Below are 14,435 nucleotides of genomic sequence, written 5' to 3' on the forward strand. Positions count from 1 at the left end.
TATATATATATATGTGGAAAAGTCTTAAAAATGTTTATGGGCAAATTTGAATAGTATTTTGTCCAACAACGGCTCTAGTAGAACCATTCGATTTTCAGTTTTGCTTGAAAACCGCAACATACATGCTATGTCCATGGCGGAATCTCATGTTTTTTTTGTGAAAAATTGACCATTGCGGTCTTTTAATCCACACCGTCTCTTCCTTTATATATATATATATATATATATATATATATATAGAGAGAGAGAGAGAGAGAGAGAGAGAGAGAGAGAGAGAGAGAGAGAGAGAGCATCTCATGCCAGCCACCTTCACTACTCACACTTCATGCTTCTTGTTGAATTGGAAGGCTTAGGTACTAATACATGCTAATTCAGCCAGTGACCTAAGCATCCATCTTGCAAATAGATGAAATACTAAAAATCATAGGTACAAAACTATAGAAATAAAAAAACCTTCTATATTATGGAAATGGATCACGCATCTCTTGGGCATTTGTATGACCCTCTTCCATGGTTGAGGTTGGCAAGGCAACAGAAGAATCATCACCGGAGTCTGAGGTGCTACAACACCTGATGCTGTCATCAGTAAAGCGCACCTCTCCATCCATATAAAAGCTCGAAGCACTCTGTAGCTATCGTTCCACCATCTCTATCGAGCTCCATTTCTCGGTCTCTACTCTCACTTCTCTGAAACACATGCCACAAGAATTTTTTCTCATTGAAGCGTCGAGCCATGGCCTTGATTCTCTGCCATTGTAGTTTCACTTAGTTGCTCTTTTATGACCGTCTATCCAAAAGGAAATGGAAAAGATTATTAGTGCTCCAATGGAAGTGGTCCAAACTATGACAAAAAGGCCCCAAAAGCAATCAAGACTCAGAGCAGTTGAGGTATTGTCGTGCGATACGCTTGTTTTCACAAATGATGCCCGCTCTATGGCGTCCATCTTGTCTCCCTCTGATATGCTTAGGACCGCGCTGGAAATGTCTGAAAGTAATGGGGAGTTTTTCGGAAACACCTGTGTTGTGACAGGAAGATGTGTTAAAAAGGTATAAATCAAGAGGATCCTTTAACCTAGCAAGAGCACGAAAAATTGAGCGTTTCTTTGGATAACCCTTTGACATATGTAATTGGTGTTTAGAAGAGAAAATTTCGTGTTAAAGCTTGAAATACTCGTATTTATTGTATGAGTTCAAATGTAAACGTTCAGAGTAATGATCAATTTGCTAGGGCTTTTCAGCATTAACTTGATGGCTTCGAACAATTGACCTCCCTCATCCAAACCGACATGTCTGCTAATAAGCCAAATATTAGCAGGAGTCTGAGTGACTTCAGAGAAAGCGTTACCAAAATCCTAGATAGCGGAACTTAAAATGGGAAAAAGTAAAGGGTGTGGTTTGCATAAGGTTGTAACCTTAAACAATCAAAGTAAGTTGTGCCTTTAAACTTTGTTATGAGATGCAATTTTAGTTGAAAAAATTCATAGGATAGTGCAAGAGAATATTTTTATCTCCAATTATAACATTTAAACTGTAAAAGTTTTTCAAATCAAGTATATCTATAAACGCATGAAAACCTTGAGAATAGACGGTCCAAATAATGTATTGTAAAATGTAGTATTTTAAGGATTTGAAATCTCTTTTTGTCTCCATATCAATACATCTCGAGTTGAGATGATCAATTAGATGTTTTTTCAAGGTCAAAACAACCCTTTTAGAAGGATTTTAAATGTGCACCTTAATTCTACATTTTAAATGAACTTTTTCCGAAGTGAAAAATGAAGCATTTATGATTCATCACCAATTTGGGCTATAATATTGATATTTCAAAGGAAACACTTGCATTAAAAAACTCACTAATCTTGTGTAGTCAAACAAGAATGCTTAAGAACCATTTCTTGCTTTAAAACCTCATAGGTTTCAAGGAAAAGAATAACATGACAAGCTCATTAAAGAAGTTCATGGGAAGTATATTAAAGATTTAAAATCATCCAAGACTCACCCTGCGAGAGATTTTAAATGAATAAAAAATATTTTGGACTCCAAAAACAAGACTCACCCTGTGAGAAATTTTAAATGAATAAAACAATATTTCGGACTCTTAAAGCAGCTGATATGATTACTTTTCGAATGGATAGCACAAAATCATTGTTGTACAAGAAAGTGATTAGAAGTATTTTCTTGAACTCCAAAATGACTTCCTTTTCGAATTGATCCTAGAGAAGAGGCAAGATGATTTGAGGTGAAGCTATATTCCTACATGTTTTTGGCTGGAAAACAAAGTAGTTTCATGGTCACATGGGACCACCAAATCCTGTGTGTGCTCAATAGGATACTAAAAGATAAAAGGTACTCCCAGCCATCAAATGTGGGGAGTCTATTATTGTAATAGAGTCACACACACACACAGACACATAGAGATATCAAGAGAAAGATTTGATTCAAACAAAGATAAGAGATAAACAGATCTTACGAAACCGAAGCCCCCTGTTCTAAAAATTGGTCCCACCATGGTATACTCAAGAGGATGAGAAGACACAAATAGTTGTATGTAGGGACCTCATCAAAGATTGCAGCAACCCCTCCATTGCTGCTACCCCTTGACAAGGCTTCAGCATATTCATTGGGAGTGTCATAAGGCATGAGTTTCGACTTCAAGAAGCCTGACCTTACCAGAAGGCCTTCGACACAAGAGTTATTTTGGTATCCAATAAAGTCACCATTATTTATCAGAGTTTCAATATCTACAACAGTAGGTTGCAGCTGCTCTACTGTTAGAATGGAGGCCAAGTTTGCAGTGTAACTGCTTGTTAATATAAGTACCACAAACAACCACATGATGAGCACAAAGCGCCCCATATTTCCATTTGTTGTGTCACCTAAAAGATATGCAACTCAAGTTAGAGAAATGAGTGTAACATTTGTTGGAAGGGTAAACTTCAAAAATTTACCGAAAGTAAAATAATAAAAGTGCAGTGTGTTCTAGAAGGATTTTTTGGGACATATAAATTACTCTAGAGATGTCTACATTGGTTGCTTTGAGACCTATCTATATAGTACATCATGCAATTTGGACCCCTTTCATTTTTAAGATTTTTCAAGTGTTTATAATGTGTGGGACCTTGTCCTACATGAATCATAACAGTTGTTGAGATATTCACTGTCAAATCTTTGTTACACAATGCATGGCTTAGATAATCCCTACCTCCACCTTGAAGAAAAATTCGTGACTCGATACATATCTATAGATCAGTTCTACTACATATGATACAAATGGGGAAGTGGAGAATGGAATCCTAGTAGATAATCGGCCTATGGTTAAGTATAAAATTTTTAAGCATTTGAGAGAAACTTTCACAATTTTCAAAATAAATATAGCACATGAAAACATGAACTGTTTGAGAGAAACTTTCACAATTTTCAAAATAAATATAGGACATTAAAACATGAAGAGATTTATAGGAACAGTCCACTTTAATTTTATGATGGCTTATACTGTAATGGGAAGAAAATAAATCAGAGTTTCAATTGCAAAATATTTCAATGCGACAATAATATATTATCCAAAAAGAGTACTTACGATGCGCGAAGACTGGACTTGAGAAGGAGAAATAAAGAGCATTTCCCAGTTGCTCTATCGGTGGCCCTCGAAAATTCTCATTAATCCGATGCTCCAAAACCCAAAACACAAATGCCATGAAGAAGAAGAGACATGTAGTGATCACCCAGAGCTCCCATGTTAATGGCTCCAAGAAAGCCCAAGATTTGCTTCTCTTCTCCTTCTGCAGAGGTACTATCATTGATACCCCTGCACTGGTGTATGGCGGCGTAAAGTCGACCTGATTCGAACGGCTCGCAAAAATAGTGATATCACCTACTACTGCATCATATTTCTGTTGCCAATCCACAATGCACATACATGTGCAAGAAACAAATTATGTCAATAGAAGGGAGCCACTTGAAAATCAGATCTTATGTGAAATCTGGACTTACCCCTTGAACAACCTGGTTAATCATGTCATTGTAGCTCCCTGCGCTTTTTCCTTCGCTATCTGCAAATGGAAGAAACTCATATGGCAAAGAGTAGGGCAAAACCTCCATGACTGCAACAAAAACATCGATGGAGAAACCGGTCACTTGCAGTCGGCCTGTAGCTGGGTCTCTTTCTACCTTCACGAATTCCTGATACCTTCTCTTAATGGGAACCCCAATCCTTAACTTTTTACTGTTTGTGGGGATCACCCAACCCTTAGGGACCACTGCTGTTTCCCCAGGCCACGTTACTGGCCTGAGATCGGCCATGTTAGCTGTGTAGTCCTTCTTCTTATTCTCTTGTGTTCGTTCAGCGACCGGAGATAGGCCAGATACAGGTGACCAGAAACCGATCACTCTTATACCTTCTTTAACTATGTTAATTACTTGAAATGTGGAAGCTTTGAGCTCTCCATTAATGAAACGGATATCCCAGGCTAAGCCCTTGAATGTGGTGCCTAAGATGGCTCTGAGGATACTTGGGCCTGAAGGTGAAATTCCTAAATTTGAGAGATCTGTAAAATTCCCAATCTCTTCTTCGGTGCTTTGTTTCTGAAAAGGGAGGGCTGCGGTACCAGATTTCTGCACCGCAAGCGCGAGAACCCAGGTCATGTCATAAGCTCTTAGTCCGAAAACATTTAAATCTGGAACCTTGAACTCTGTAGTATTTTCTGCACTGTAAAAATGCTTCCACCTAGTTATGAAATTGGCCAAACGTTGGGACTTGGGAATGTATGTCTTCACTGCCAAGACCCCTTGCATTGAGGCTATGGCTGAAGGATCCATGGAGCTTAATAAACTCGCGAGCTCATCGGAAATGATCCAGGCATAGTCCTTACTCATCATCCCGATTTCTTGAGCCTGTTGGAATAATTGAGAGGCAAGCGGAGATGACATGTGAACGATGAAAACCCTGGTTTGCATTGTCATAAGCTTGTACAGCTCTTGACCGATCAATTCCTCTGATGCGAAGGTGGGAAGGATGGATTTGTACTGTAGGCGAGACCCGATTTCTTCGAGGGCATCTCTTAAATGTGGAAAGAAATCTGATTTGAATTTAGAGTCCTCGCATATGGCCACAGCTTGCTTCCATCCGTAGGCTTTGAGAAGAGCAGCAATGGGTTTGGCTTGAGCCGCGTCATTGACCGCGCCGCGAACAAAGTACGGGGCATAGGATGATAAGCAGAGAGACGGAGAAGTTGCAGAGAAGGAGAGCACAGGGACTTGAGATTTGTCTCCAAGGTTGGCCAAGAATTCAGCTTCACCTGATGTTTGAGGACCGATGATGGCCTGCACCTTCTCATGTTTCATGAGATCTACGCCTGTGGGACAACAAAAATTTAAAAATTTAAGTAAAACTAAATTAAAATTTTAATGATGGACCGTTTATTAAAGAATGATACATTTCCTCATTCTTATTTGTCTTGGGAAAATTGCATAAAACCTTCAAAAATTATTTTCTAAGCAATTTATGTCCGACCTAACTTTTTTCCCAAAATCATGTTTCTTAGTAAATACCCCAAATAAAAAAAAAAAAAAAAACTAAAATACGGTCCGGCACTACACCATGGTAGTCCAGCACTTCACCATGACGGTCCCGCGTTTGGAAGAGGCGGTCTGGCATTTGGAAGAGGTCGTTCTGGCGTTTTACAATTGTGGCCCGGCATTTATTTGTGTCTGAAATAAGCGGCCCCACAGTTTACAGTTTCATTTCGGCAGAATGGATGGGTACGACAATATACAACAGCGATCCGGTGTTTCCTTTTATTTGGATTTGAAAATGATTTGTTATGTACGGGAATGGTATTTTCGTAAAAAAAAAATTAAAGTTTTGTATTTGAGGGATATTTGCTATAAAATTTGATTTTTGAGAAAAATATGCTAAAAAAAATTAGGGTAGGTAAAGTGCCTAGAAAGTCTACTTTTAAGGGTTTTATGCAATTTTCTCATTTTTCTTTATATTTAAAAAGTACATCATAGTGAGATGTGTTCACACCCTAAATTTCACTATAAAATGATTTAGAAAATAAAAAATAAAATAAAATAGTCTGAGCTATCAAACGCTCATAAATTAACTTGTAATGTTGTTTCTAAAGTCATCCCAACCATCCATTCAATTTTAGAACCTGAGTCATGTATATTTTATACGTAGGTGACTTCACCATTTGTTTTCTAACTGGTCAGGAGCTAGGAGTATGATTGAGAGGACCCCATGGGGCATTCTGTGTTTGTTAAGAACCAGCAAAACGCACTTGCCTTTTTCAATATTTTATTCTTCCTTATGTACTTGCATAGCTGCGCTTAGGCTTCAAGTGCTAAACTTGTTAGGTACATGAAAAATGTTAAAGTAGAACAAAAAAAATGGAAATATATTCACTTTTCTTTTTTGTATGAAAAATTCACAGCCCCCGAGCCATTAGATGTCATTTTAGACGGCTTAAGGACGTCGTTCCTCCTCTCAAAGTACCCAGTATTTTCTCTCTCGTATTAAAATATATCACAGCTTTTAAAAAAAATTGTTTTTAATTTTATGCTCAATTAACGACATATCACTGCCCATCAGATTTCACATCCAATGGTTGACAATAATCACGACCTTCTTGTATAATATATATATATATATATATATGGGTTGAGGGGGGATAGAGGGAGAGAAAGAGATTACTAGCTGAAGCAGCCTTGATAACATCTCCACCTGAATCCCTCCAAGAAATAGTGAGTCTAGTGTTGAAGTTGGGGTGCTCATTGTAAAAATCTTCAATGGCCATGGCTATGCAACTATTACTCACTCTTCCAACCACTGAATCCATAGCCAAAACCACCCCCACCCTAACATCTCTTGCCCCTTTTGTTTCATTAAACCCATCTTCATTCGATCCAAAAGACGAATGGAAAAGGCTTAGAAGTAAAGAACTCAAAAAAAAACCAGCCCTCATCTCTTTCAAAACACTTTGGAGAAAACCAGCTTTCATCTCTTTGAAGACTGGGAAAATGGTTTATCAATGAACCTTGGGTGACCTTTTAAAGCATAGTTTTGAAGCAAAGCATCAAATGGTATGAAATTACATATTGATTCATGAAATTAGAGGGGATATTTCCTCCTTTCTCCAGTGCACCTTCCCTTTTCTCGCATCTAGTTTGTCTCAATTGGAATTCTCTTAGTCTCGGTTCTTACTTTTAAAAGTGCCAAGAATTTTCCTATTGGTGAAAGTCCCCTGTCCACATTTTGTAGATGGGTGGAAGGTGCACAATGGTTGAGATTTCACAACGCCAAATCCAACGGCTAAAAATTAGTCTTGTAACTTTCTCTTTTTATTTAAATGAGTTATTTATCTGAATTTTGAGGCGTAGGTGTATTTTTATAAATAAACTAAATAAAAATAATTAAAATACCCTTAAATTTATTTTGATAGTTAACTAATTTCTTAGCATTTTTATTCAATTCTAATTTTGAAAATAAAGCTATAACCCAAACTTCATATCAATATCATTTTTAAATAAAAATTTAAATATAAGATTTGTTTTTTAATTTTGGCCCTTGAAGGGAGCCTGTTCAATCTAAACTATTTAAAATACTTGTGCGTTTCCATAGCATGCGGATGCAATACTAACCCTTTCCTCTTGGTATCTGAATCTTGACCACAAGGAAATGTACCCTGCTCCCTCCACCCCCATTCACTCCCTCTCTCTCTTTCTCTCACTTCATATATATATATAAAAGTAATAATTGTATGAGACCATCTCATACCATGTGTGAGTAATAATCTTATGAGACCATGTGTAAGATCTCATATATATATATATATATATATAAAAGCTGGGGTTAGCCCACTAGTTTATATGAACATATGAGCCTAACGGTCCAAATTGAATCTGGACCAATTTGATGATCACAAATGTGTGGTAGTGGTTGATATTTATTTATTTTTCTACAAATTTAAATCACTTGAAATTTTACGTGTATTTTCATAAAAAATAGATGAATCTTTAAAAAATATGAAAAAAATATTTTACATGGAATAAATGGATCAAAATACCCCTGAAAATATTTGGAGGTATTTTGGTTGTTTTTTTTACGAATAATTTTTTTAATATTTTTTATTAGGTGTGCCTTGATAAAAAGGACACACACGTAAAATTTCAAGTGATTTGGATTTGTAGAAAATAAAATAAAATTCAAACACTACCGGACATCCGTGATCATAAGATCGGCTCAGATTAAATCTGGGACGTTGGGTTCATATGTTCATATGAGCTAGCGAATATATATATATATACAAAACGCCTATAGGTGAAAATGAATAATGATTTTGCCTACTTTCATTACCGTCCAAAGTTCATCGCATGATCACGATTGTCCGGTAGTGTTTTATTTTTCATTTTTTTTATACTTGAAATAATTTGAAATTTGAAGCGTGTGTTCATAAAAAATAGATGAATCTAAGAAAAATATATATAAAAAAATTTTACGTGAAAAAATTGACTAAAATACCCCCAAAAGGTTTTGGGGGTATTTTGGTCATTATAGTCACGAATTATTATTTTTATATTTTTATTAGGTATGCCTCACTAACATGTACACACCCTCCAAATTTCAGATCATTCTGATTTGTAGAAAAAAAGAAGAAAAAGAAAACATTATCGGACAATCGTGACTATACGATGAACTTTGGACGGTGATGAGGGTAGACGAAATCACTGTTCATTTCGCCTATGGGCGTTGAAAAGACTTTTCATGTATGTGTGTGTGTATGTGTGTGTGTGTGTGTATATATATATATATATATACATATATATATATATATATAGGGTGCAGTTGGCATACGGATGCATCCGTAGCTGTAGAGGTACGGTGCTCCTTCAAATTTTATCATGGTACATAATTTTGATGTAAAAAGTTCTCTGGATTGTCTCAAAATCTATTTGTATATCTAATTATAAAATTTTAAATTTAAAAAATGGTTAAAATCTAGTAGATCTATAAACATATGAAAATCTTGAAAATGGACAGTGTAAAAAATATGTTGTAAAATGCACTATTTTTGAGATTTAAAATCTTTTTATTTTTTATGGTCATACATCTCGATGTCGAGATGATCAATCAAAGGGTTTTTCAACATTAAAACTGTATTTTTTGATGGATTTTTGAGGTGCATCTGTAGTTCTACATTATAAAGTTACATCTTTATATAAACTTTTTTCATATATATATATGGAAAAAAATGTCCATATATATAAAATTTTTCTATATATATATATATATATATATATATATATATATATATATATATATATATATATATATATATATATGTCTTTATAAAATTTTTGTGTAGTATCACTTAGGTTAGCAAGATAGTTGTCGTTAAAGCAGACTCAGATAAAAGAGTCCACCGCTTCGTCCAAGCCTAAGGAAAAAAAAAACCAAATAAAGCACCTAAGGATAAGTATGCTGATGTTCCATGGTCCTATGACCTAGGCCTCAGTCAGTTGGAGTTGGGCTTAGTCTTATTGAGCCTTGTAGAATCACCCTAGACCATAAGATGTGTAGTTAGGAACACCCTATACAGTCAAGGGGACAATTCACCAAGAGCCTATTACTCCACAAACCAGTCATTAAAATTATGTTAAGGATGAGGTCCATGCCTTGGACACCACCTTTCCATCATTTTAACCAAAGTCATTCTAAGAAGCAGCAAGACTAGGGATTAAACAATCAGGGACCACCAACGTCTAGGATACCTAGTTAAGCCTCGGGTCATCATAGCACCATTAGAGGAATGCCACTGAATATAGGAAAAATCGGGCAGTTCAAATTTTAACCACCTTGTTAAACCTAGTTAGAGCAAAATTGGCCACTGGCTGGTTCCAGTTTCGGTCTGTTTTGGTGAATTGGCTGGGTATTTTTTAAAAAATTTAAAAAGATTTATATAAAATATCAAAAAATAAGGGATTTTATTTGTAATATATTTTTTAATATTTTTCATCATTTTGATAAGGAATGGAAATTGTTTTGCCCATTAATACTCATTTTTACATTCTCCCATCCTTTTTGAAAAATTTCAAAAAATACCTTTAGACACAAATTGATCCTTTAAAATCCATTTTTTCATTAATTGTAAACTTTATTTGGATGTGCATTGTTTAATCATGCTTTAAATAAGTTTTTCATGTTTTATTAGATTTTGTTTTTGTATTTTTTTTTTATTTTTTTGACAGCCTAGAACTTGCCTAGTTAGGCTGGTTGAACCGGCCGGTTTACCGATTAAACCAGTTGGACCGCTTCTGATCCCATATCCGGTAAACCATTTCGGTTTGATTTTTCATACACCGATCCCACTATCGGAGCATAATTGCAGGTTGAGAAAGTCCTAGTATAAACAAATTCCAAGAAGACCCCGAAGTGCAAGCTTCCCTACAACATATCTAATAAGGGATATACTATTCAAGCATCAGCCCAGGGTCCAGTCCAAGCCCACCCTAAAGGTATGGGTCAACCGGTAGAGCAGTTCAACAAGCTCAATAACCAGTCAATTCCTACGTCGCAGCTAGCCCAATAGCTTAGCTACCTCTCCTAGCACGTGAGGGCACTAGTGGACCAGTCTGTCCCTTAGGTTCAATCGTAGCAAACCTTCCCAGTGGCTCAGAACTATCCAACGCAGGTTCAGTCACTTCCGGCTATACCAAAAACACAAACCCATCAGTCTCGCGTTCGCCGATTGGTGGAGTTACCATTATACCCACCACTTGGTTCACCAACATGGAGCAAACAATGAAGGTCCTTCGGGATACATTAGTGGAATGGGGGTTCATGATGCTTTGCCCCCGAAAGCTATAAGAAACCCTTAAAGATGTGGGGAACCTTCTACTCGGATTTTGTCCACCCCAAACTCTAAAACAAATTTGCGAGGAAGGGTTTATATTTCACCCCCCGACGAAATGTTTAGGCAATTTACCTCGCATTATCGTAAGACCATGCCAAGACCCATAGCCTCAGAAAGTTGAGTGCCAATAGGAAAAATCCCAACAAGTCCTTCATCGATGATATGCGGCTCATTGATTGCTCCCCTCCAGAACTAGCGAAAATTAGCATGTCATTGGAGAATACCGCCCCAGAAAATTCATGCCAATCAAGGAGCCAGTAGATGAAGTATTGTAAGAAGTTCTAATGGGCAATCTCACTAGATGAGGTAGTGCAAAAGCTTCTAAAGGGCAAGCTTGCCTACATACTAACATTGTCATACCCACCTTTTGAATTCATAGACAAATTGAAATGGTGCAATTGGTGCCCCAACCACATGCATGATAGTCAAATTGCTATTACTTGAACCACACTATCCAAAACTTAATTAATAAAGCGGCAATCACCATGATAGAAAAGAACAAGCTCTTAGAAAAATCAAATCAAAAGATGGGTATCTTCACACAATCTGCTCCTTGATAATGACAAGAAGACTACCAATGCCACTAAAGTCGAGGACAATTCAAAGAACAATTGTTTCATGCGGGCTGGACCGCATTTGTTCAATATGCAGTCCCGATGTATAAGGCATTCATCTTAAAGATGGATGCAAATGGGTAGTCCATCTAAAATCAATTGTAACTAACAGTCCAAATGTTTTCTTAATATAATTATTATTTATGGTTTTCAAAATTTATTTATTTTTTCATATTCATGATTTCCATGTTAAAAGTTAAATATTCTCTAAAAATTAGGATCAAATTATATTTAGAAAATATATTTATTGCCGAGCCCGCATTTGTACATGTGTGGGCTTGGCCGCATGCTAACCATGTCCTAATCCAAAAGGGCACATTGTCATCTCCTTGATTTAAGGTGACTCGAGGGAAGGGGATCCAATTAAATTCAAAATTCCAAACAACAATGGTACAGACACTTAAGATCCAATTAGATTTACTGGATCTTCTTCGGAGGGGCCTCCCTCCAATGAAAACATGAATGATCTGCCTGAAGTGGGACAATACAAATCCCTAGAAGTTGATATGATCCATATGACTTGGGACAAGGTCTCCTATAAGGATGCCTCATCCTCGTATAATTGCTTAGCCTTGTTAGCCTAGCAAGGCTAAACAATCTTAGCAGATTCAAGCCCTGTGTGAGGATACAGGGGGTAAAGGCCAAAGTCAATCCATTCACCTTGTGATTGGATCGACTCAAGTGAATTATCCATTAACTAACCTTAAAACAGGGGGCAAGTTTCTTCGCCCACTTATGATTGATCGTGGAGTTAGATGATATTATTAAATAAGTTGAAAACCTCATGAGCCTTTCCTATTGTATGCTTCAGGTTAAGGACTAAAAAGGCCGCAAGAAAAAATATATCAGTGAATTATTTGTCAAAAAAAAACATATATCAGTGAATTGACATACTAAGCTCCACTGTCAATAGAATGTTTCGGGACACCGTTACATCGTTGCAATCCAACGGCTTATAACGCAACCCAAGATGGCAAGATCATGGATTTGAAAACCAAGTTTCACACACCAGTAGCCCTGCCCATTCCCAATTGTGCTCTTCTAGAACCCATGCAACTGCACCTACCCGGATGTTGGTTCCTCCTCATAATACTTTGATAGTTTAAGATTGATACCTTATACAACTACACTTGTATGTGTGTGCACGTGTACGTGTTTGTGTGTATTGGTGTCATATACTAATACAACTGTTTACTTTTAGTACAAAAAACTTACAATTATTTTTAGCCATTAGATGTAAAATCTAATTGTATCACAACATTCAAAAAAATTTATTTTAGAAATTGTAGCTAACTAGTAAAATACCCCCATCCCACAGGTGATGGTCTATAACCTCCTTATACCAAAAGTAAATTATTGTATAAATGACTTTGTATAGAGTCAAGGTTCAAAACAACCAAAGTAAAGCACACCTTCAAATAGTGTCGAGAAATGTGGTTTCAATACTAGAAATTTTTGTGATAGCCTTAAAATATATTTTCATCTTTAATTATAAAATTTAAATCTTCAAGAGCAGATATATGAAAACTTGAAAATTGACTGTCCAAAAATGCGCTACAAGATACACTATTTTCAAAACTTCCAATCCATTTTTTCCTCTTCTCCATGCATCTTGATATCAAGATGATCAATTTGAGGATATTTAGGTATCAAAACAATCTCTACTAGTGAAATTTTAGAGATGGTTTCTCATTTGATTGTTTAGAGTAGTGGTTTAAAAATCGTCGAGTCACCACGGACTCGAGCGGTTCGATACGAAAATCGGTCGATATGCATTTGATTGTTTAGAGCAGTGGTTTAAAAATCGCCGAGTCATCACAGACTCGGGCGATTTGACATGGGAATCGATCACCTCATGTCGATTCTGGCCTAGAACAACAAACCGCTCGTGTTTAGAAAGAAATCGGGCTAGTCGAGTGTTTAGAAAGAAATCGGCGAGTCGGGTGATTATGACGTCACAAACCGGTTTATGACATCACAACAAAGGCGAATCGAGCGTGTACACGCGTGCACGGGCGAGTCAGGTATACACATGTGACGAACACGCACAAACGTCACCATGAAGCGCTAACCTTTTCACGCTCGCAATGGTTTGTCATACCCATGAGTAATTTATACTTGTCAATCTTCTTCAAAAGCTTTGATGTTGGATTTTAATCTAAGTAGTTTTGAAAAACGTAATGTAATATACATATATTTATATTACACAAGACAAAACAAATCACGTTGCGTGGTATGGTCGGTAGCACCTCCCTTTTCTTGTTAAGGGTTCTTAGTTCGAACCCTCGGGACAACATTTGATTTTTTGTCAAAAAAAAAAAGGTTATAAAAATAAAAAAAATTATAAAAAAAAGTATATATATAAAAACAGCTATCTTGACAAAATAATAAAAATTATGACAAAAAAATAAAAATTACTTTAACAAAAAAAATAAATTTTTTTTCAAAAAAAATAAAAGTTATCCGAATAAAAAAAATAAATAAAAGTTATCTTGATAAAAAAAAAAAAAAGTTATGAAAAAAAAATAAAAGTTACATTGACAAAAAAATAATAGTTATGACAAAAAAATAATAGTTACCTTGACAAAAAATTAATCTTTTGTCAAAAAAAATAAAAATCACATTGACAAAAAAAAATAAAAGTTAACTTGACAAAAGAAATAATAGTTATGACAAAAAAATAAAAATTACCTTGACAAAAAAATAAAAGTTATATTGACAAAAAAATAAAAGTTCCTTGGGCAACACCATCTTCTTATTTTTCTTGTAAAAAAAAAAAAGTAATACAACATGCATTTATTGTCAAAAAATAAATAAAAAGTAATACAACATGTATCATGCTTTTCAAGCACGGATTTGAACTGCATCTATTCTAGAAACCTTAAAAAATTTGATTTTTGAAACCTAA

At 35.8% G+C, this 14,435-nt stretch overlaps 1 protein-coding gene across 4 annotated transcripts; it reads right to left on the minus strand.

The window, feature by feature from the left end:
* Window positions 1–308: 308 nt before the first annotated feature.
* Window positions 309–7,792, minus strand: LOC18446749 (glutamate receptor 2.2). 4 transcript variants are annotated; one of them, XM_020675035.2, is made up of 5 exons: window positions 6,695–7,790; window positions 3,991–5,351; window positions 3,578–3,890; window positions 2,557–2,876; window positions 309–1,016 (listed from the first exon to the last, which is right to left on the minus strand). In XM_020675035.2, exons 1-5 carry the CDS (start codon window positions 6,999–7,001, stop codon window positions 762–764), a joined length of 2,556 nt encoding a protein of 851 aa, XP_020530694.2. In that variant the 5' UTR covers window positions 7,002–7,790; the 3' UTR covers window positions 309–761. The 4 variants fall into 4 exon arrangements, with proteins under 4 accessions (XP_020530694.2, XP_088704856.1, XP_020530696.2 ...); XM_088848730.1 differs by having other exon boundaries at window positions 2,471–2,876; window positions 6,695–7,789; XM_020675037.2 differs by lacking the exon at window positions 2,557–2,876 and having other exon boundaries at window positions 6,695–7,792.
* Window positions 7,793–14,435: the final 6,643 nt, after the last annotated feature.

The sequence above is a fragment of the Amborella trichopoda genome, chromosome 10, assembly GCF_054954075.1.
Source record: "Amborella trichopoda isolate Santa Cruz 75 chromosome 10, AtrichopodaSantaCruz75HAP2 v2.0, whole genome shotgun sequence".
Classification (NCBI taxonomy): domain Eukaryota; kingdom Viridiplantae; phylum Streptophyta; class Magnoliopsida; order Amborellales; family Amborellaceae; genus Amborella; species Amborella trichopoda.